The 22,999-nt window shown below is 45.0% G+C and overlaps 4 protein-coding genes across 4 annotated transcripts; all 4 read right to left on the reverse strand.

The window, feature by feature from the left end:
- Positions 1-4,748: 4,748 nt before the first annotated feature.
- On the reverse strand, positions 4,749-5,325 carry CTRU02_211605 (uncharacterized protein; the record flags this gene model as incomplete). The annotated part of the gene is made up of 2 exons (XM_036732347.1): positions 4,749-4,914; positions 4,970-5,325. 2 exons carry the CDS (start codon positions 5,323-5,325, stop codon positions 4,749-4,751), a joined length of 522 nt encoding a protein of 173 aa, XP_036575976.1.
- Positions 5,326-14,962: 9,637 nt separating this feature from the next.
- On the reverse strand, positions 14,963-15,847 carry CTRU02_211606 (transposase; the record flags this gene model as incomplete). The annotated part of the gene is made up of 1 exon (XM_036732348.1): positions 14,963-15,847. One exon carries the CDS (start codon positions 15,845-15,847, stop codon positions 14,963-14,965), a length of 885 nt encoding a protein of 294 aa, XP_036575977.1.
- A 1,230-nt stretch (positions 15,848-17,077) lies between these two features.
- Positions 17,078-19,245, reverse strand: CTRU02_211607 (putative alcohol dehydrogenase; the record flags this gene model as incomplete). Its single annotated transcript, XM_036732349.1, has 4 exons — positions 17,078-17,690; positions 17,752-18,657; positions 18,873-19,131; positions 19,185-19,245. 4 exons carry the CDS (start codon positions 19,243-19,245, stop codon positions 17,078-17,080), a joined length of 1,839 nt encoding a protein of 612 aa, XP_036575978.1.
- Positions 19,246-21,566: 2,321 nt separating this feature from the next.
- CTRU02_211608 (transposase) lies at positions 21,567-22,724 on the reverse strand (the record flags this gene model as incomplete). Its single annotated transcript, XM_036732350.2, has 1 exon — positions 21,567-22,724. The coding sequence occupies one exon, from the start codon at positions 22,722-22,724 to the stop codon at positions 21,567-21,569; it is 1,158 nt and encodes a 385-aa protein (XP_036575979.2).
- Between the last annotated feature and the right edge of the window lie 275 nt (positions 22,725-22,999).

Here is a 22,999-nt window from a genome sequence, read left to right on the forward strand (position 1 = left end):
ACACGCCTTGGAAGGTGAGGGGAGGGGTGACAAGAGGGTGTGAGACAAGACACCACAAGGCAAACCCACAAACGATGCTACACTGCAACGCTCGAAAACCTGAAGACCGTTTGGTTATGCAATATTCCGTGTCTCATATGGACAATCCGTGGAGAACATTGGTAGGGATCGACATATGTATGCACATGGATCCTATGGCGGACTGCATTTTGAGATGCGCAGGAACCGTGCGCGCGGGAAGAACTGTCAGTTCCATGATGGGGCGTCGTTAACGGCGGGGGAATTAGACGATGGTACACTATCCTGTCTCTGTATGGCTGACTGCATGAAGACTACGTGTACTTGGCGAATGAGGTTATTGGATACTACCGGATGCGAACCGGTAGTTAACGGTGTGTGATGGATCCTGGTTGTGGTGTTGAGGTTGAGACGAACGTGTGCCATCCTCCGCTGCGGATGGAATATGAAGAAAAAAAAGAGGGTGGTATCAATAAAAGCAGGTAATGGTCGTTTTGCAGTGTCGCAGCTCTGCCTGTCAGCAATGCGCGTTGATGTACGTGGGCGCAATAGTATTCTGGTGTCATACAGCTATTCCCAAGTCGTACTGGCATGCTGCCTGTACACCCATTTTCCTTGCTTCAGGCAGGGGTTGGCTATCTCGGAACCGCATTTTGGGAAGAGAACACGACTCAGCTTTTCTCGGGGGAGAGAGAACTCACGTCTCAGACCTCCTCATGGTATCCGCAATCGTGGAAAGCTGCATGGCCTAGGGACCTTGAAGCTACCTAAGGTCACCTTGGAGTCTTTGGTTATTGATCAGAGAGCCTAAGAATGTTCGACTATATGAGGTTGTGACGACCTTGAAGCGCGGATGCCGACAATTGTATACCACCACCCCTGATAATAACCGGAGGGAGAGAAGAGGCTAGTGGATGAGTAAAGGACCGCCTGAGGCCATAGCTGACTCGCATATGGCAGTCGGCAAACTGGGTAGTATTCACATCGACGATCACCGCTGAAGGCGGGAAGCCAGAAGAGATTGACTTTAATAACAACCTTCAATAGTTCGTCATTAAGGTTGAGGGCGATTAAAAAAACACAAGATGCCAGTCTTCGACGGCGACTACGTTCACCTTTTGGAAAACTGGACTGTTAGATAGAATTGGGTGAAACCAACAGGCGCAGTACCGCGGGATGGAGGCGGACGCAAAGCTCCGCTTAACAGAGACTGATTAGCGCGCGGGGAGCTCCATGTCGCCCTGTAAGCGAGAGCCGGATGTTGTTTGTCCATGTTTTAGTATCAGGCACAAAGACTGAGCGAGTAGAGACTGTGACTCGGATCAAAGAGAGGGATTATCCACGATCTGGCTGCTGAGGATGGGCAGCCACGCGAGACTTGCCTCATTGTGCCAATGATTGGCACTTCCCAGCTTGGCATTGGAGCTCCCCTGTTCTTTGCCTGTTCCAGTTCAGGGTATATGCAAATGATGCCATCAACTGACTCTGCCTTCGGCTGGCAATGGCAGCTGAAGGTCAGAGCGCTACCACGCCCTACAATGGGGGGCAACGGTCCAGAGATTGTCAATCTGCATTAACACCTACTTCTTCGAGAAGCCAGAGTAGACCGCCTCTTTGAGAATCTTTCCAATTGTGTCCAACGCCTTTGATGCCTCCCTCTGAGAGAAAGGCACAGTGGTTGAATGGGGAATAAACTTCGATCCATTGCCTGGGCATATGATCAGTGATATGGGGCTTCGTACAGCCGGAGATCGGCGGATCTATGACATGTCTCGGGGCCTGCTAATATGTGCTTGCAGGCACCCGCTGCCCTGCAAGGCACGGTCCAGGGTTCAGGCATGGGCGCCCTCTGTGCTGCAGATACTGTTGGTGTTGTCCTGTATGCTTAATGAGATTTGCAGGTATTAACACACAGTTCACAACATTGTGTGTTTAGAGGGGTTCTTGTTACCCCGCTTGTCACTCAACTTGGTCATCTGCTGACAGCATCCCGTCAATGTTGTGCACGGTCCTAGGACACCACCCCTCATCCTGATGAGCAGCGCGCGGGATGCATCCGCACTGAGCAATCTGCGGCCAGACTGGTGAAATGTTGGCATTTGCAGAGGGTCTGAGAGCCAAACATTTCTGCAAGTGCCATCACACCGGTGACATGGCGAGGAAGAAGTAATCCCGTGTTAGCGGCCTTTGCACGCTGATCGACCGTGCAAACTTGTCTTCGCTGTCCGAAGAAGTCCTGGAACAGGCCTGAGATGGGAAGGTCAAAGCGACACCAGCCGAATACCTCTACTCTGTAGTCTGCTTCAACCGGGCCGTATTTGCCAGGTTTAGATAGGCATTAGAAAAAATGATGGGGGGAACTGACAGGTCGGCGAGTCTTGACAGTTTGGGATAGCTATAATGCCCCTTATAAGGCATGCATGCAGTAGAATTGATTGAATCGCAATTCACGAGCATCTATTCTTCTCTCTCCGTGCATGACTAGTTAACCGCAGGATTGTCTCTTCTCGTTTGAAACAGGCTGAACTGTGACATCGAAGACAAAACGTGACTGTAAATCAAGCTGGCCAGGCCCCGCAAGCGGCGTGCAGTTTGATGTGTGCTTGTGTTCTAAATGAATCGCCCCCCTTAGGACGCACACAACGTGGATGGCCTGACTGGCGACGGCGCTTGTTATTGCTGCTGCTGCTGCCAAGGCGAAGCACATCCAAGACCCCTGAACCCACGTGCTTTACATAAATGAACTCAAGAGGTTGTGGATTGGCGTCTGGTAGACGCGGAACTGTCATTCCTGTCTCACCGGCTGCAAATCAATCAACTAATACAAGGGAGGTCGCTAAACTGGCCATATGCTGCAGCGTACCGACGATCCACGTGCGGTGCGGTGCCGAATCTGCGGCGCTGTTCCCACTAAGTTGAGTAATAAGGTCGAGGTAACAAGCCGAGGAAGAAAAAGATGCTTATTTCACGCGGAGCTGGTTGCTTGCGAAACGTGCCACTCCGGCCTGGCAGACTTTGTAATTTGACCACTTTTACAATTTGATATTTCCGCCAAGATGCAAAGTGAACGAAGCACGAACAATGGCACCATAGCCGCAAGCAACACCCTACTATTTTTCTGCACTGAAGGTGTTTTTCTTATTTACTTTATTAGTCTTTTGTTTTCTCAAATGTGCGGCAATTTTTCCATAGCCGCTCAACGAACCCCGATGTAGGATTCGAGATTGTGGGAAAGCCCTGAGAGCGAGTGGACGACCTGATGGCAACGCTCGTAGCTCTAGCAAGGCATCAACTTTTGGCCATCATGTTCCTCATTCATACCACCCTGACGGACAGTCAACCCCTGAAATATCAGAGACGATTAGGTAAATGAGCAGGTAGCAGTGACCAGTGTTACGTCTCATTCCCAAGCAAGTATTTTACACTCCGTCCGGAAGCCTGCGTTAGCTACCGCGGGAACGGGTGATGTCCGTGTCCAGTCGGCGTTTGTGCATTAAAATGGTGGCCACGGACCGGACTTTTTGCCAGTCTGCAGGGGCATCCATCAAACTTGTTTACGCTGTTAGAAACTTAGTACCAGAAGACATCCTAATGACTCGTCAACATCGAGCAAAACAGAGGTCCAAGGCAGCGGAAATAGACCCTCGTGAAGCCCCGGTTTCTAATCTTCTGGACTGTACTACGCTACTGGAGCCCCTTGCATATGCGCCTATGGTTAAGGCGGCGGCTTCGCCCCAAGGGCCCCTGTGAATTGCTGCTGTCATGTAAATCCAGCCTGATAAGTTGTTGGACAACAGCCACCTCCTTCAATCGTTCTTTTGGTTACATATGGGAGTTTCCATGCTTCGATGTGGTTCATCTACTCATTTCTATGGTTTGGTTTTTTTTTTTTTTTTTTTTCATCGACCGCTCTTTTTCATCTGATATGGATACACGTAAGATATTTCGAACTACTTGTATGTGATTTCTTTGCTTTAGCACCATAGATAAGCTCATCAATCACTGTTCTTCGCTTAAGGAGTCTCACTTGAAGGCCTGAAGACCACATTCCCACTTCTACTGCTATTGACGCACTTTGTTGTGTGTTACAGCAAGCCTACAATTATCATCAAAGGTATCAAACAGAACCTGACAGTGTGGGGTATCCCTGTCAACGATGCTTCAGAAAGCGGAATACGCCTCCGACATCGCAACAGCAGCCCGGCCGGCTGGCGCAATGGTAGCGCGTCAGCCTCCTAATCCGTCAGGAGGTCTTCACAGCTGAAGGTTCTGGGTTCGAGTCCCAGGTCGGTCGTAGAGTGAACAAGGCTTCGCAAGCGTTCTCTTTTTCTTGTCTGCATTGTAGAACCAAATCTTTTGCTGCCTGATACTTAATGGCGAATGACTAGAGCCGGAAGGAACAAAGATGTCGCGCTGTTTGCTGAGTCGGAGCATTACAAAAGTGACGCGGTGGCAGGGCCATGACGCTCTACACAAGCCCACTGTAAGCTAGACGATGTCCCGTAGCGCTTGTATAATGTAGGCGTCTGAAGGATGAATGCCCAGCAAGTATAATCTGCGGTGCAAGTTCGTTGTAACATGCGTCTTCACAAGTTGTCATCTGGAAACAGGAGTCAGTCCCCTAGGCACAAATAGGACTAGACTTTCATGAACAGCAAGTATTTAGCACATTGTCACGGGAGCTCATTTTCTCGTCATTCATTATATTCTTATTGTTTCAAACAGCAAATTTAAGGAAGAACAAAGCTACCAAGGTAGTCAGCCTTTCCGACCGGCACACCCTTCGCTCTGAGGATGGCATATCCCGCGTTAAGGTGAAAGAAGAAGTTGGGAATTCCATGGTTCAAGGACGCCGCCTTAGCTGAGAGCTTCAATGTCTTTCCACCGAAGATAGGCCTGTACATGAAGGTCAGAAATCGCCTTCTTGGAAACAGCTGGTCAGGTTACTTACAAGTCAACCTCATCATCGCCCTTGGCGTTTACGGTCGCTGCATCGACCTTGCTGAGCAGATCGAGCGTTTCTTGGATGCGCTTGTGGAGGTCCGCGACTGTCTTCTCCGTGTTCTCAGAAGGCTCCAGTTCCACACCGGTCAAACGGACAAGGTTGGTCTTGACTGTCTTGGTAGCGTTTTGAACCTGGAAGGTGAGTGGTAGCTGGTCTTCGATGATACGGGCCTCGGCGTAGGTGTTCACATCGACTCCATTGGCCTTGGCGTGTTCTTCGGCTTTGGTCAGGATATGGTCGAACGTCTTGAGACCCTTAATGAAGGTGGGAATGACTGCATCATAAACAGAGACCGAGGCCATTTTGGCGGTTATAGGTAGAGTAATGAGGATTTGAGACTTGGAAGGCTAGGCAACTTGGCAAGGGAGGTGGTGTATAAGAAACAAAGGTTTCAATGATTGTGAGCTGAAGTACTGAGATTTTATGGTAACAAAAAGATAAGTCAAACTGTCTTTATATATCGTGAGAAGTCATAATCTTGGACGATTTGTAAGATGCTCTCCACGATGGCGTGCTTGGTAAGCCTCACATCCAGCTATATGCGAGTCAATCGAAACTAGCGGTGACCATCAGGTACAGGCCGGATCTCGCGTATATCCCGCGTTTCGGCAAATCTCTAGAATGTCGCGAGAGTAAGGGGATGAGGGGAATCCCCTGGACCTTTCTCCATTTGGAAATTCAGCTCAGGACTGTCACCATCATGGCGTAAAGTCACGTTATCGGCTGACAGATGGCGTCATCGTGCTGCAGCGTGAACCCCGCGATATCGCTCCGACAGCCGTGATAAGTACAGTGTTGCAAATCAAGAGACAAATTAATAATTAACTGCTTAGATGACGTAAAAGTGAAAAAAGGAGCTACCTAAAATTGAGGGCTTGTGTCCTGACTTGACGACTGCGTCGTTCCCATATCTCACAACGAGACTATCAACTATTTCACCATGTGATCATGATGAATTAGTAACTTTGTAACAAAGAGATTCTGATTTGTATCGTAGGAATCTAGGGTTGCAATGAACGGTGTAAAGTGAAAACTAATAGCAGAATACCGGGCATCGCGCTTACCAATAGTAGTTACAAATGGGCGACCTACTGCTACACTCGTGCCCATTGGAATGCGTAATCGAGAAACTCGTTTTCTGCATGTATTAGAAGAAATGTATTTCAAAACTAAGGATTCCACGATAACATATTGTTCCGATGAATGAGAGTGCAAGTATTTACCCATGAGTATGATTCCCACAGGATGGCGACCCCCCCTTTCCATCGGAACCTACAGAAGCAAGTAGAATACACTGCCAGTCGCATGTTTCTTGTTATACTTGTTATTATCAAGATAAGTGAGATGTGACGGATCATAATCACGTAAGACTGTTTCCTAAACCTTCTCCTTTTTCCTCTCCATACCTAGGCTAGTTGAATAAATGGCCGCCTCTCAATATCGAGCACATTTAGAAAGAGTTTACCTATAATTCAAAAGAGCACTGCAAATTTTACAAAATGAACGGTTCATTAGCCTACACATAGCCTGCTCCAGGATCAAGGGAAATCATTCATTCACTTTTCGTTAGTCCTGTAACTTCGTGCAGAAATACCAGCTCAGCATGAGACGGGAGAAATAGTAGCTGGAAAGCTGTTGTTGAATAAACTTTGGCCACCTTAGACTGATTTGGAATGGCTAGTTAACTTGAATAGGAACCGGATTATGCATAATTATAACCGGGAGCCTATTGATCTCGGGGGAACTTCTGGGGAAAAGGACCAAAACAACCCCCGAACTAGAATAGAAAGGCAACGTTTGCGAAACGTAAGCCTTACGTCTGACACCCTAGCTAACAGCCTTGTAAGGCTTTACATTCTGCAGAGAACATGACCAGATGTCGCATCCAAAACCATGGCCGGAGAATACCGTCCTTGGTACACATTTCATGGACCCACTGGATTGGTTCTGAGCAAGTGATTAATGATGAATGGATTTCAATATGCACAAACTTCAAGGTTACCGGCGTCGTTACAGACCAGGAAGATACCAAGGATATCGAAAATTTTGTAACAGAGATTTGGTCGGTCAAGATTACCTCGCAATATACATGGTTTCGACCAGAGATGATGGTGACAGGGTGGCGAAATTTGAGGTTGATATAACTACTGAACCATCTCATGTTTGGTAGTATGCAGATAAATGTCATGTAAGACACAAATGCAATAATCCTTGAAAACCAAACCGGATATTGTTGAAGAGTACTTCTCCAATCCTTCACCTGTGAATTGTCACGAAAAAAGCCATGCATGGGGGTAAATAACGATATGGACAAGGAGCTTATGACTATAGGGCAAAATCACAACCGTCAAGGCTTCAAGGTTGTCAAGAAGCCATAAGCAGTGGAAAATTCATTTGTTAGATACTAAGATGATTCAATCAGGCTACCCCAGTACTTTCTCATTTATGATTGATGCTGTGATCCAAATTAGTGCAAACGCTATGCCAACCGTTCGAATTTCTAGAACCTGCCACAGTTTCAACTCACCCGGCGTTTGGTATCAAATTAGCACTTAAGAAATCGTGAATTCCATGCTAGACATCCTCTAGAATTAGAGAGGACTGAAATCCCTACAGATATAAACTCTGCCTTGAGCATTGTAAAACGGTCCCCTAGTTCAAGGGAGTCTTTGAACTTGGTAAGCATCTATTAGCCCTTAGTTCTAGATAATAACCATGTACAATTGCAATTAATTCTTTTTATTTTGAAGATAGTGTTTAAAAAACAAAGCTGAATATTAATAAAGCTGAATAGTGATATGAGCATTGATAGTCCTCTAAGGTAGCTGTAGGTTTTACAGGGGGTGAAACGGAATTCCGTTCGTTAATAACAAATAATAGTAAATTGGTTCTAATCGATGGTTTATGATAGTTAAAAGTGGTGTTGTTGACTAGAAGGTGGGGATATTCCCCCTTGGCCTGTTACGTAGGTCTGGGAGGCTTAGGCCTCTCAACCTGGCAGGCGTATAGCTGGAAGTGCTATACGACTCCGTATTCTAACTATCGCAATACTGGAAACTCTCTTTTTATAGTGTTGAAGCGGTTAGAATACGTTGTCCTTATATAGTTCTATCTCCTCGTTAATTCGGCCTCTTATCCCTACTTTCTCTTATAGTTACGGTCTTGTTACCTATCCTTCTATACGTATCGTTATTATATTGCTATTAACGAATCTCTCGAAGGCTTGATTTAGTTTGCTTTTCGTAAGGGTATTAGCAGGGTTGTCTTCGCTATTAATCTAACGAATTTCTTATAGTTCTCGTCTTTTATACGATTATCTTAACGCTATAATATCGATTATAAGTCGCTTTTCTTTAGTAATGCCTAGCTTTACGAGATACTTATATAGCAAATAAGAATCAGTATAGATAACTATCTAAATCGTTAGTAGGTTAAGGTAGTTAGTAATTATCGCTAAGGTTATAGCAAAAGCGTAAGCTATATTAACGCTAGCGACTATCCCGTAGATCTCTAACGCTAATACGCTATAGGTAACTTATTTACTTTTCGTAAAGCTATAATAAACAAGGTTACCGTAAATCGTAAATTTTCTATTATTATTATTAGAGGAAGTATTGTTAGCTAGGATGATTAGAAACCTTAATTAGGAGGAGAGGTCGTAGTTATTAGCAAACGACTTATTAACGAAAACGAATAGCTTAGCTATTATAAGGTTAAGTAGGATAAACGTTATTTCTTAGTTAGGCGATTCTATTTACTATCGAATCCGTTGATTTAGTACTTTTATCGCTTCTAGCAAAGGGTCTTAGTATTAGGTAGTAGTAGATAAATCGAAATAAGCCTCGGGTTAGCAAATTAACGCGATATACGCCTTTCTAACGCGTTATTCGACATATTACTATTTTAGGTTAGGTTTAATAGTCTTAATATATCGTAACTTCTTAGCTTATCCCTTTTGCTTTAAATTAATCGAATTATTAGTTAACAGCGTGACTATCTTTTTATTAAATTAGAAAGGTTTGTTAATTATAAGGATATTCTTTGCTTTTATTATAAAAGCTGCTTTTTCTAACTGTTCGTCTTCTAATTATAAGAACGCCTTGTCTAATAAACCGAGGGTATCGTCGGTTTATATGCCGATATAGCTAAAGTATAGATTTTCGGTAGATAAGATTAATAGGTATAGATCGTATAAAGAAGTAACTATCTAGAGATTCTCTTTATAATGCTTATAATACGTTGCTTACTAATAAGTTTTAGCTTTTGCGATTCCGTATAGAGGCTTTATAACCTTTATAATAGTCTTTTTTAAGTACTAGTCTTGAATTTGCTTCGGTAGGTAGGCGAGAATAGTATGATTAAGCCTTATAGAGGATTAAACATAGGCTTATATAATATCTCGAAGCTATAGTTATTTCCCTTCTTATAAAAGTAATAAGGTAATTAATAAAATTAGCTATTGACTTACTTACTAAATTGTTAGCGATTAGGTTAATATAGCTTTCTTACTATCGTCGGCATAACCTTGTATTATAAGTCTCGATTTCTCGTAAGGTTTGGTTATTTTACTTTTGACTTTGTTAACGATACGAGATCGGAAGATTCGTACGTTCTAATACCTTCTCTTATTAAACTAGGTAAATTTAAATACTTTTCTAGCGATAAGGCTATTAATCTCTTATTTAGTTAACTATTTAAACGGTTTGCTTAGTATAGTAATAATACCTTTTCGTCGTAGTTTAATTACTAATTCTTCGTCTACTTGCTTTTTAATCGATAGGAATATTTATTAATAATCCGGGTTATTATTAAATTCCTTTATAAAGTAAGCAATTAGTAGTAGTCTCTTCTAGGGTCTGCCTGGGCGTCTTCTCGGTAGCTTTAATACTTCTTGCGGTTCGTCCGGTTTACTACTTCCGCCGGCGACGATAATTTCGTCGCGTACTACTTCCTGCTACGGTATCTTAGCTTCAGGTTCTTTTTCTTCTAGCACGGCGATAGAATTAAGTAGTTGATCGGGATCTTCGTAGTATGGTTTGACTACGGTAGACCGGAAGGTTTTTAGACTATATAGCGTATCGATAGTATAGGTTTCGCTGTTTATAGCTGCTAAAGTAAACGGTCTAGTCTAGCCCTTCTTTTCACGCTATACTCGTACTTACGACCATAGTAGTAAATTAATAATTAGCTTTATATTAAGGCTATTATAGGTAGCAATAGCTTCTGCTACTTATCGCCTTATATAAAGTTCGCGTACTTCGCTTATCGCCTTCTTAATCGCTTTCGCCTGCCTTATAACTTCGGGAGATAACGGTAAATCGTTAATAATTCGTAAGTACAAGCCGAATACTAAGAGTATTAGTACTATTCCGTTCGGGCTAGTAGTATCGTTAACTGCTTTAACTACTGTTTAAAGTACTAATTCTAGTATAATTATTAGGTCTTCTGCTTTGATGATTTCGTACGCCTTCCTTAGAAGTATATAGTATCGTTTAACTTTCTTAATACTATTATAGGCTTTTATAAGAATTTCCTTGATTTTAATTGCTATTCCTCTCGCTACGTTTCGGAATTTTGTTAAGCGGAAGTTTGTTCTAGCGTCGGTAACTAGCTAGTCTAGGGGTCCTTGATATATATCTATCTAGCAGAGGCGTAAGGCTTCTTAAGTAGCTTTCGTAGAAATATCCTTAAGGAACCGGGCAGCGTTAAACGCCGTAGCGGTATTGTTAGAAGTATAAGTATATTATACTTCTATTTTACTTATTTATCCTATTTAGTCTTATCTAAGACTTAGTAGGACTTACAAAAGTAACTAGCTAAGAATGGCTGCTTGCTAGTTTAAACATATGACATTCAGATCCCTATGGAATACTCTCTTTAACCTTATCTAAAAGTCTATTTAGTTAAAGAAGATTCTAGTCTGATTTATAAGCTGCTTTATAAGCTAGTTGACGTATATACTTACGTATACTAAACCTAGCTTATAGCTTCCTATATTAGCTATTATAGGCGACGTTATACTACTATATAACTAGCCTAATTCTCTCCCTTAGCTAGCTATTAGTTCTTCAACCAACTCAGCTTCAATATAATGTTGGAACGGTAGGTAGGAATCTCGTAGATAGTACGATATCCTTATAACAGGGTATTAGAGTAAGGGAACTTGTACTTATAAAGTAGAGCTTTAATAGTAAAGAATGTATAGGCTTATATTGAAGCTGAGTTGGTTGAAGAACTAATAGCTAGCTAAGGGAGAGAATTAGGCTAGTTATATAGTAGTATAACGTCGCCTATAATAGCTAATATAGGAAGCTATAAGCTAGGTTTAGTATACGTAAGTATATACGTCAACTAGCTTATAAAGCAGCTTATAAATCAGACTAGAATCTTCTTTAACTAAATAGACTTTTAGATAAGGTTAAAGAGAGTATTCCATAGGGATCTGAATATCATATGTTTAAACTAGCAAGCAGCCATTCTTAGCTAGTTACTTTTGTAAGTCCTACTAAGTCTTAGATAAGACTAAATAGGATAAATAAGTAAAATAGAAGTATAATATACTTATACTTCTAACAGATTCTCTTATAAATCTTTCTTTCTTGCTTTAGGCTTCGCTCCTTACTATTAGGAAGTTTAGAATCTAGTAGATAGTTAGCCTTATAACGCTTATAACTACGTATATTTCTCTTAAGCCGTAGCCTTAGAAGCGTATATATATAGCTATATAGGCGGATTACTATTAGTAGTCTCTGCTTGCCTTTCGGCGTATTCTTCTTCTAGTAGGGAGGTCTCTTATAGCAGGCGCTTCGTAGTTAGCACCTTGTCTAGGGATTTATTAAGAAACTAGCAGGCGCTTCGTAATTAGCACCGCGCGTAGGGGATAGTTATAGTTAGGGAAGTTGTTATCCCTTGTAGGATTCGTAAATCTTCGCTTTTATAGCGTGAAAAGGTTAGAAGACCGTCGATTCGGTAGGTCTCTTCTTCTAGTAATTGAAAACGCGTGATGGAACGCTCTTGCTAGCGATAATTAGCTACGATTAACCTTATCCCGCCTAGGGTAAGCATAGCAGTCCTTAGGTTACTTAAATAATCGGATTACTAGTAGATTCGAAGAAAAAAAGCTTTCTTCTATTAGTTTCCATAGATCCTAGTTATTCTTACTTCTTCTCTTATTAGTACGAAATCCCTACTTTTACTTAGGCTTAGGTATCTAGTTTAAGAAGTCGTCTCTTCTAGTATTAACCTTGCTAATCTACGGTTTATCTATAGCAGAGTAGTAATTATAAAGTTAACTAAATTAATAGCAACTATAAGGTTTACTACTAATTAGTATAGGTTTTACAAGGAGTGAAACGGAATTCCGTTCGTTAATAATAAATAATAGTAAATTGGTTCTAATCGATGGTTTATGATAGTTGAAAGTAGTGTTGTTGACTAGAAGGTAGGGATATTCCCCCTTGGCCTGTCACGTGGGTCTGGGAGGCTTGGGCCTCTCAGCCTGGCGGGCGTGTAGCTGGAAGTGCTACACGACTCCGTATTCCAACTATCGCAACAGTAGCTCTAGCATCGTTGAAGCTGACAGATCCCAAGCTCAATTCTGGATAACACGCCAAATTGCGCTTCAAGGGAATATGTCCTGTCAAAATATTATTTTAACGCCGCGCAATCTCTGGCAAGCATTTAGAACCTAGCTGGAGGGTTAGCTTTGTATGGAACCATGGATAGCCTGTAATTCGCACATGGTCATTTGTCATTGTGTCCAATCCTTTGTAGGTACGAGGGTCAAAGGTAACAGGATACCTGCTTAGGAAGAATCAATATGCCCGTTCTATTCAACGTTGTATCCAAGACAGCAATCAGTAACTGAGACTACTACATGCGAGGTGTGATTCTGCGGTGGTGAAGGCAGGAATACTCCTACGATATTAGGCCACTTGCATGTGACATCCACCAAATGGATTGATGACTAGATGGAGATATTGGGGCTCTATTGGAGACCGTGCGCTCTTACCTGAAAAGCTTGGGCATTGCATAATGTTGCATGTCACGTTCTTCATTAGAGTTGTTTGAAACGTTTTTCTAGAGTTATATTTTGTATCTGATCCCCGAAAATCGATCATCTCATCGTTGTGGTTGCCGATTGAATTGCCAAACGCGACCGAGCATTTGAGTTTTTGTTCCGCAGCACCCTTTGCCGGAAAAAAAAAAACATCTTGACTTTTGTCTATCACTTAAAGTTGTTTCAGTTCCATCTGTAAGGGTCATTTTAAACACAAGAAAAGACTGGTTTCAACAGCGGAATGTTACGACCCGTAAACAAGGATAACAGCCGAACGACCCACTTGGGCGTCGGGCGGCTAGGACAGGACATTTGTACTACATGATTGATTGATTGATTTATTCCTACTCGGTTATGAAGCCGCTCTTATGCCAGCAGCTATGCCCGGAAAGCAGGGTTTGGCAGGTAGCCGAAGCGTCGACAATGAACAGCGACGCCCCACTTCGCCCTGATGTTGCATCAGGGCCAGCTATCCCCAAGCTCCCCACTATGTTCTCTATTCTGTGTGTTTGTGCCCTCTGTTGAAGAAGTGTGTTGCTCTCCTGTCTGCTTTCTCGCTTTTGTGTTGCTCTCTAGAATGCTTGTTTTGCGTCCTCCTGCTTCGGTTCAGTTGGTGCTGGTAGCACCGTATCTGGTTCTTTGTACCTACAGTCTCCCCCCAGCGCTCAGCTTTGTCTCTTTGTTTTGTCCGTATCCTCCCGGACTTGTATGTGCCGTTTTCTCAGTTGCATCTGTAAATTCTTTGTTGCCTCCTGCCGGGTTCCTATGTGGCCTCTTGTTTCTTGCCTGTTGACCACTATTGCCCTCCACCACATTGGCCCAAGGGTCTTCCACGAAGCACAATGCTCCACTGACTCCGACATGTTCGATTACTGGGTATGAGAGCTCCCGCACAGATTCCGCAGACATTGTCGCGCGTTGAAGGGACACCAATCCTTCTTCGCAAAAGGGGCGACAGGGGACCAGTCTGTCTATGGTCTGTAGTATTGTGTGGCATCGATCGTAGCATGCCTAATGCCTGGTGCTTTCTCCGTGCGGAAGGTGATACTGTTCTGTCGGACTCATCTTCGTCGTTGTGGGACGTTACAAACTTTGTCGGGGGTGACAGGTGACCCAAAACCTGTCGGCGGCTGTTGTGTTGAAGTTGATTGTTTGGGCGCAGTCTTAGTGCTTCGTGTAGCGGCTTGTGGCTCGCCTGTGGTGGTGGTAACAGTGTTGTCTATTGATATGTCGTATTTTGCAGCTTGCTCTCAAGTTTTTCATTGTAGTCGGGGCGTGCTCTGCGGCTATCTTGGGCCCCTTTGGGACGTAGAATCAAGGCCGAGGATGGCATTGCATCGAAGGGGGCTCTGTGGCCGCGAGCACGCGTATTTGGGGCCGTTTTTGCTCCGATTTTCAAAAATTTCGTTCTCGCTGTTGTTAATGTTTTCCATTTGTACTACAGGATCACGGGAACAGCGGGAACTCACTCGGCACGGAAGAACTATGGTACAAGTCACGTGACGATAAGATAAGGAAACGATCAGTGGAGCACAGGACGGGACGCTCAGTGATCAGTTGGCATTGCCAACTGATCGCGATCACCTCATGCACCTAGGTAATCACCCCCAGGTAGACAAAGAACACTGTTCAGGACTTGTATATAGTATGACCTGAGCCTGGCTCAAGGTCAGACTTCCATAGCTCTTCAGCAATCAACTTTGTGATTACCCTAACCGGTACTTTCAGCTATACCTAAGTGACGACTACTCTACGACTCTTGTTGAGGCCTTGACTGATCACCAAGACCTTTGAAGATCTACGATTCAATCGACCAGACCCCAGAACGACTGTTACTGTTGTCAATCCCTGGCTTACTGTTAACACAAACCCACTGTCAGTTAGCTGGCCGTAACAAGATACATAAATTCTGTTGTTTCATGACTGCCATGACCGTCTAGGATCAATAGTCTCTGCTCAGAGGGATGATCAGGCTTAGTCAGAGGGATAAAGATGTTCTCAAGCCATTCCACAGCTGTAGAGTCTGAAGTCCAGCCATTCTCAGTTGCTGTGAACTTCCAACCACTGTAAATATCACGTTTATGGATATCAAGAGGAAACCATTGTTGTTGAACCGATTTCCCTCGATAAATAACAAGTGGAGGAAGCGCCTGACCAGTTGCAGAGACACACTCAAGCATAGTTGTCCAAGCCCGAGACCCAGGCTGTTTTTTTCGCATTGATGAGCTTTCTGATGATCCCAGTACTAAGCCATTTGATCCTCTGCCTTCTAGGATACCAGTTTCATCCATGTTATAGCGATGATGTGGTTTGATCGCCTTGATCTCTGGAAGGGCGAGTTGTTGAAACCATTGCCTGATTACATTAGTTGAGGCCCCATTGACACGCTTAGAATCGATGGCTCTAGCTCTATGAACCTTGATTGATGGATTTCTCTTAATAAAGAACTGAATCCAGTTTCTCCCAAGTGGCTGGGTAGTGCCTCTGATGTCTAGGATTCGCTGGGCAAATTCCTTGAGTTGTTGATGTGTTGGCGGCAGCCCTAACGCCGCCTGGATACGCACCCATTCAGCTAAGTGACTTTCCTGTGCTGGAGATAGCTTCTGGAAGCTAGAGAAAGCTACATTTCTTGCCTGTGAACCCTTTAATCGAGACTGGAGGGTTGATGGTGGAATTCCAGCATCATGAGCTGCCTTTCGGACACTCTGCCCACTTGCAACTGCATTGAGAGCTTGATTGACTTCTGTTTCCGTATACTGGCCCATTAAGCGTATAAGAGTAACTATTCAAAGAATTATAATAATCGCTGTAAAAGTGGTGAAGATATTAAAGAATGTTGAAGAGGGTAAAATTCTACATGAGCGATTTATGGGTGTGCGAAATGTGGGGGTGTGCGAGAAGTGGGTGTGCGACGTTATGTCCATGATGTAGCCAATCTACAGTCTGGTGTACATTTCGTGCAAAGCCCTCGACCATCTTCTTGTTCCTTGGATAATTCTATCAAGTCCTTGTGTTGGCGTGTCTCAGCTCGCCCTCGTCAAAAGACAGATGAGTTTGAGACAATGGCCACCCAAAGGCGGTCTAGATGTCTGACATGCCGGAATAGACACCCGACTTCGGTGAGTTTTTCACAAGACCACCGCCATCAGCAGTAACTAGATAGCGAGACGAAAATATTAATATTTTTAGACATTTGATCGTCATAATTCCGGGTATGCTGAAAAGTCTAGATCCTACGGGGACTTTTGACCCGTGAGTGAAACCTTGTCAAAATCATATGCGCTTGAGGGATATATGAAAACTTTGTGTGGCTGGAAGACAGGCGGGATGTCTAAAACATCCATCATACCATCACCTGACACCTCAACGGCGTCTGGTGACACTAAACTTCATTATCCCAATAAGCTGCCTCGCCTCCAGGTGGCATCTTAATGTAGTGACATTTGGCTGAGATGAGACATACATGAGAAGATAAACTGGACGAAAGTAGTGGGTAAGTACCTTATGAGTAGACGAAGACTCGGAAAAAAACAAAAAGAAAAACCCTTGCAGTTGATGTTGTGCTCATGAATGATCAGTCACCCTCGGCTCCATCTTCGCTCATGATGGCAGAATAGATCAGAGAGAGGCTGTTTGTGCCGAAGCAAAAAGATCAGACAGAATATAGCCTGTCCAGCTTAATATATGGAATCAAGTAAGTATACGCACACTCAAAATGGAGCTGGGAAAGAGGAAAAAAAAAAAAAGCCTAGCTAACACTGCTATTTAACAATACTTGGGTTTCCGTTAATATGAATGCTAGATCATTTATGACAGCCTTGCAAGGTAGCATATATAAGTCGCGCCTGACCGGCGAGGATTTCCAGTGTTAGTGTGAAATGCTGGCAAATTTACGTAGAATGCTTTTCGTTTGTTATGATCAAAATCTTACAAAATATTCTCGCTAACTCTAACTCATGCTATGATGCTTCAACCGTTAACATAAATCCATCTCCTCACAGCTTAGGTGTCAAGATGATGCCCAACTCCTTGGCAATGATGTCCGACGCTTTCTCGCCGACCACAAAAGCAGTATTGTTCGTATTGGCCCCGACATTCTCGGGGCAAATGCTCAAATCAACAAGCTTGAGCCCCTCCACACCATACACACTCAGTGACGAGTCAACGACACCCTTGTCGGCCCGCGGCGCCATCTTGGCCGTGCCGAGCGAGTGCCACGTCGTGTTGAGGTTCTCTCTCACGAATTGCTCGATAGCCTTGTTGTCTTCTGCGGAATACTCAAGGTCTGTAACACTCTTATGTGCGTCTACAGAGACGTTGTCGATGAGGCCAGCTTTGGAGCCGGCGGGAAAAGATGGGTGACCACCAGCCACCTCGCCGCGGTAAAGAGCCGTGCGACGAGCTACCTCTCGTGAGTGTTTGTAGGCCCAAACGTGCTTCTGCAGGTCAATGTCGTTTGCGTCTGAGAGGAAGCCTGCATTGAAGTCGAGGGGGTCAGTCACCGAGGGGCCTGTGATGTGGATGCTACCGCGGGAGTAGGGGTACGCGGTGTAGTTTGCGATGGTAGTATATTGCCCTTTAGGGATCGCGGAATGATCTCCCAGGAAACTGCAGATTGTTAGTTTTAGAAGAGAAGTTTCAATGTGACAAACGGTCGGAGAATACGTACCCGTGCAGGAAACCGCTGAGCATGAGTGGCCTGTTGGGACTATCCTTGAAGTCCTTGTCCCACGCTTTCCGGAACTCAGGACCGAGCTTATCGATCTCTTCCTCCGTAGGACGAATCTTACTGACGATATCTACACCATTCCAGCCGAGCATCTTGTGCTTCTGTGCAATAGCATCTTCGTGGCTCGTGCGTCCGCTGAAGAGTTCGTCAAGCGTCTCGTCAGGCTTCAGCGCTGCCTTGTAAGGATACAAAATTAGATGATGGTCCTGATAGTCATGTCCTACACCGGGAAGGTCGGAAACAACGGGAATGCCGGCTTTTTCCAGCACCTTCCTGTTGCCGACTCCGGATCGCTCAAGAACAGGGGGCGTGCCGCATGCACCGCAGGAAACGACAACCAGTTTCCTTGCCTTCACACTTCGGATAGGATGCCGTGTCGTGTTCAGCACAGCCTGGTAATCAGGGTTCGGCGTATACTCCACGCCCACAGCGCGCTTGTTATCATCGAATAACACTCTCACAACCTTTGACTCCACAAGCACGTGGAGGTTGGGGTGTTTGCCGTCCTCAAGTAGCGGATGCAGGAAAGTGTGGGCGGAATCCTGTCTTTTACCATCGGGTGAGACGTAGCGCATCCAGCGCTCGTAACCGTTGTTTGCTTCCAGGTTCTGCAGATCACGAATTTCAGGATATCCCTTCTGCTTCGCCGCGGCAAGGATATCGTCTTCGGCTCCTGGCACGCGGAAGCCGCCCGAGGAAATGTGCACAGGGCCCGAAGTGCCGTGATCAGCCTTGTCGCCATTGCCGTGGTACGTCTCAAAGCGGTTAAGATGCGGCCGGAGATCTTGGGATGACCAGCCCGGAGTCTTCCAGGAATCGAAATCGGATTTTTGGGCACGGGTGTAACTGTTGTGGTGGAAACCATGACTCATTAGTTTGAGGTCTTGAACGGGGTTGGAGAGTCAGAAGAGTGACATCCCGGGCTCACGGGGTCATGGATCGTCATCTCCACATCTATCGGCGAATGAAACGATTGGCGAACGGGTTGGGTAAGGCATGCGTTGGAAAGGAGGGGGAGCGGAGATGCGGAATTTGAGTTTGAGAGAGGCAGAAACACGTACAGCATGAAGTTGATAGAGGAACCACCACCCAGGATACCCCCAGCCGGCACAATAGGGCTGCGGCCTGCCAGCTTGTCGGATTTGTTGGCCTGGTAAAAGATTGCGGTTTTACTTTCGGGAGCAAGGTGATCTAGGAAAAACGCTGGATGAACGACGTTGGGGACATTGCGATTGTTTGTTCCGCCTTCGATAACGAGGATTGAGAGTTCTGGTGCGGCGGCTGCTAGTCGGCCAGCAAGAACACAACCTGCTGTTCCTCCTGTTCATCATTAGCAAGGGTCTCTCAGCGATAGACGGAATGATTCAACAAACCTCCTGCGATGATTACATCCACCTCCTCAATGTGGTCGGCCAGCTTGCTATAAAGACCCATGTTTGCAGCACCACAGGCGGAAATACAAAGATTCAGAGTAAAAAAACAGGATGATGGGTGGCTAAAATAGGTCGAGGCAAAAAGCCGATGGCTGAATAAAACAGCTTGCGGATCCAGGTTTTTTATATGCAGCTACTCCGCAGGGCAAGCTGCATTGAGACACCAACGCAGAGACAATATTGTTCCACCGTGCTTCCGTACTCGCTGATCTTCGATTCCGATACCCCTTATTCAGATCACATGGCCGCACAGATGGCGGCGCCGTACCGGTCGTTCAGGCGGACAAGTGGGTAGCGCCCGAACCGTGCATCGGGTGCGGGGAAGGTTGCCCTGCTGTGATCCATGGATGGATGTAGTCTTGTGTCCTGTTGCATCGCGAAGACAGCCAAGCTAGAACCTCACAGGAAGTGTCTTAGATCCCCTAGCTTTCCATCTAAATAGCCAATGAGGTTGTTGGGACCTTTGCTTAAGCGTACTCGTATTTCAAGGGGTCGAAATGTAGCTTCGGCTTCACCGGTCTTTTTGGGACACTCCTGGGCTCTAGGTCCATTCAGCCAGCTACTGCAGACCGTTGTTAGGACGCATCGGAAGTGAACCCTGAATTGGAGAATCCAGTTGAGAGGAGAAAGCTGCATTATTTCTGACTCGGCCAGGTCATAGCTTGAGGGGGGTTCGCTGCGTCAAGCTGCAGTAGGCTGTGTGTGGTTAGGAGGGGCGAAGGTGCCTGGATGCGGGGAAAGAGGAGACAAGGGGACAAGGGGGTTCATCCATCCCGAGACCTTTGCCGATATCTTAGCGAATAAGCGTTGAGGTAGTGATCAACGTCTTTCCTGTTGAGGGTGGTGCCAGAGATCACGGTTGCGGGGTGAACAAGGTTGCTTCCAAGGAGGTTGCTGACTGATGGCGCGCAGTTTCTCAATTTCTTCATTGGAGACCTCCGTGACAGTTGCTGTGTTGCTTTGTCATGCACATGCTGGGTTTTAGTAAGGAACTGGGCAGATTCCACTTAGCTTTCGATTTAACGTGAGCCAGCAGACGAGAACCCATTTGCTGTTGTGGTTCTCTGAGTTGAGATCTTCTCTAGTCGCTGATGTGGACAGTATGGATTACGCAAAGGAGTCATCATCAACTCATGGTTAGAGGGGGCGTCGCAATAATTGACACGGATTATGACTCGTTAGATCCAAAATTTCCGTTTGGATTGACTTTAGTGTTGTCCGGGGACGACGACAGCTCAGTCCAGATGGAGGCCGCGCCAAACACCATTGAGTTCTTCGTAGGACTGTATCCACTCTTCTGATCATGAAGCTGAAGATGAGTCGTGTCACAGGCAAACGGCACCTTTCGACCGGGTAGATCGTCATTTAGACTATGCCAGGACTATTTCTCAACGCGTACTTCTACAACACAGAAAGAGGCAGACTCATTTAACGCCCTCAAGGCCTAGATTGATTGCATCTATTAGTCCTCCTACCTTGATGTCGACGAGCCTAGGCAGCTGATGGCGGCTGATCGCCACAGTGTAGCTGTCAAACCTCAAGTTGTAGCAGATTATTCGGATTCTTTCAACAACAACTGATGCCATCCACTCATCATGACCATCAAAACTATGGATGTGTTTATTAGAGGTATCTCAACGCCTGTTTAAATTTTTGTTCCCTACCTATTCCCGAGACGTATAATGGGTTGCAGCATAGACTCATAAGATCGCAGAGCGTAACGAGGCGCGAAAATTTCCTGCAGGTTCTTTTGCATATCCATGGTATTATAGATTATCAAGTTTGAATCGCATACTTAATACAGCGAGGCTTATTACTGAAGCCGTTTAGAGCAATAGATACGCATCTTGGTCTATTTCTATATACCACCAAAGCATACGCGCTTGTAGATGCATCCGATAGATGTGGTGACCTTATCCTTTACCAAGATCTTGCCCTTTCTACTCCCTCGGCGGTACTCTGAGAAGGTTTAAAAACTGTAGATGATGATTAAGCATGGGCCCAAATTTGCATCGTTGGCATTTAGCGCTCTGCAGATAAACTCAGACCTAATCTGTTTTTGCATGATGGCATTATCACATATAAAATCATGAAATTTTGAGTTATCCCGACCTCCACTACTCTCAAGACGTTTGATGCCACTGTCTCGAAGATTGAGATAGATTGAGTGGATTTGCATAGAATCGCCAGTGGCGCTCAGTTTTAGTGTTGAACTGCCCTTCGGCTGGCGGATAGATAACGTCGCACACCCACTTCTCGCACACCCCCACATTTCGCACACCCATAAATTGGGTCATCATGAGGTATTCATCAACTTCATAACTATAAGTCTGATTCGTCTCCTGCAACTGTGATACTATCGCCAGTTTTAATAGGTAATTCAGGCTCGCTAGATTCATCTGAGCTATCCTCAATTTCGCCAGCCTCAATTTGGGCTTTGTGAATTGCCTCAATGTTGGCAAACTTCGAATTTGGGCTCATTTGGACCTTACGCCGCTTCCGTACCATTCCAGCCTCAACTTCTGCTTCCAACATTGCAATCTTCTTCTCTGCTGTAGCCAATTGATAGTCCTTTTCATCAAATCCCTTTTGAACCTTCCGAAACAACAGTCGCTGCGTTTGCTGATCTTTATCCAACTTGCTGAATAAGCTAAGTTGATCATATAGATCAACTGTCTTCTTGGGCGTTGACCAGGCTACTATGGATGTAGCAGATGCCCAGTTTTCGTCTTTTCCACCATCAGAGGCCCTCATAGGCGTAGAATAGCCTGGCTTTGAGGGCTTGGAAGCATTCTCAAGCAGTAGAGGGCTCATGAGCGGTCGAGCTATCGAAATGGGCCATAGTCCTGTTGCTTTCCAGCCGCTTCTGATATTCTTGCTTGAAAATGCCATCTGGCGTGCTTTTCCATAGCAGGTAAGAAAGTTCCGTTTGCCTACAACTGTAGAATCGTTGTGTTGAATGAGGTATCCAAGCTCTTTTCGATAGGTCGCCTTGAGAGGCCCAAAGACTGCTTGGTCTAGAGGTTGGAGAACGTGGGATGTATGTGGCGGTAGGAAAAGGAGATATATCTTGTGTTTATAACAGAGATACATAAATTCTGTTGTTTCATGACTGCCATGACCGTCTAGGATCAATAGTCTCTGCTCAGAGGGATGATCAGGCTTAGTCAGAGGGATAAAGATGTTCTCAAGCCATTCCACAGCTGTAGAGTCTGAAGTCCAGCCATTCTCAGTTGCTGTGAACTTCCAACCACTGTAAATATCACGTTTATGGATATCAAGAGGAAACCATTGTTGTTGAACCGATTTCCCTCGATAAATAACAAGTGGAGGAAGCGCCTGACCAGTTGCAGAGACACACTCAAGCATAGTTGTCCAAGCCCGAGACCCAGGCTGTTTTTTTCGCATTGATGAGCTTTCTGATGATCCCAGTACTAAGCCATTTGATCCTCTGCCTTCTAGGATACCAGTTTCATCCATGTTATAGCGATGATGTGGTTTGATCGCCTTGATCTCTGGAAGGGCGAGTTGTTGAAACCATTGCCTGATTACATTAGTTGAGGCCCCATTGACACGCTTAGAATCGATGGCTCTAGCTCTATGAACCTTGATTGATGGATTTCTCTTAATAAAGAACTGAATCCAGTTTCTCCCAAGTGGCTGGGTAGTGCCTCTGATGTCTAGGATTCGCTGGGCAAATTCCTTGAGTTGTTGATGTGTTGGCGGCAGCCCTAACGCCGCCTGGATACGCACCC

This window comes from Colletotrichum truncatum, assembly GCF_014235925.2.
Source record: "Colletotrichum truncatum strain CMES1059 chromosome Unknown Contig_0008, whole genome shotgun sequence".
Classification (NCBI taxonomy): domain Eukaryota; kingdom Fungi; phylum Ascomycota; class Sordariomycetes; order Glomerellales; family Glomerellaceae; genus Colletotrichum; species Colletotrichum truncatum.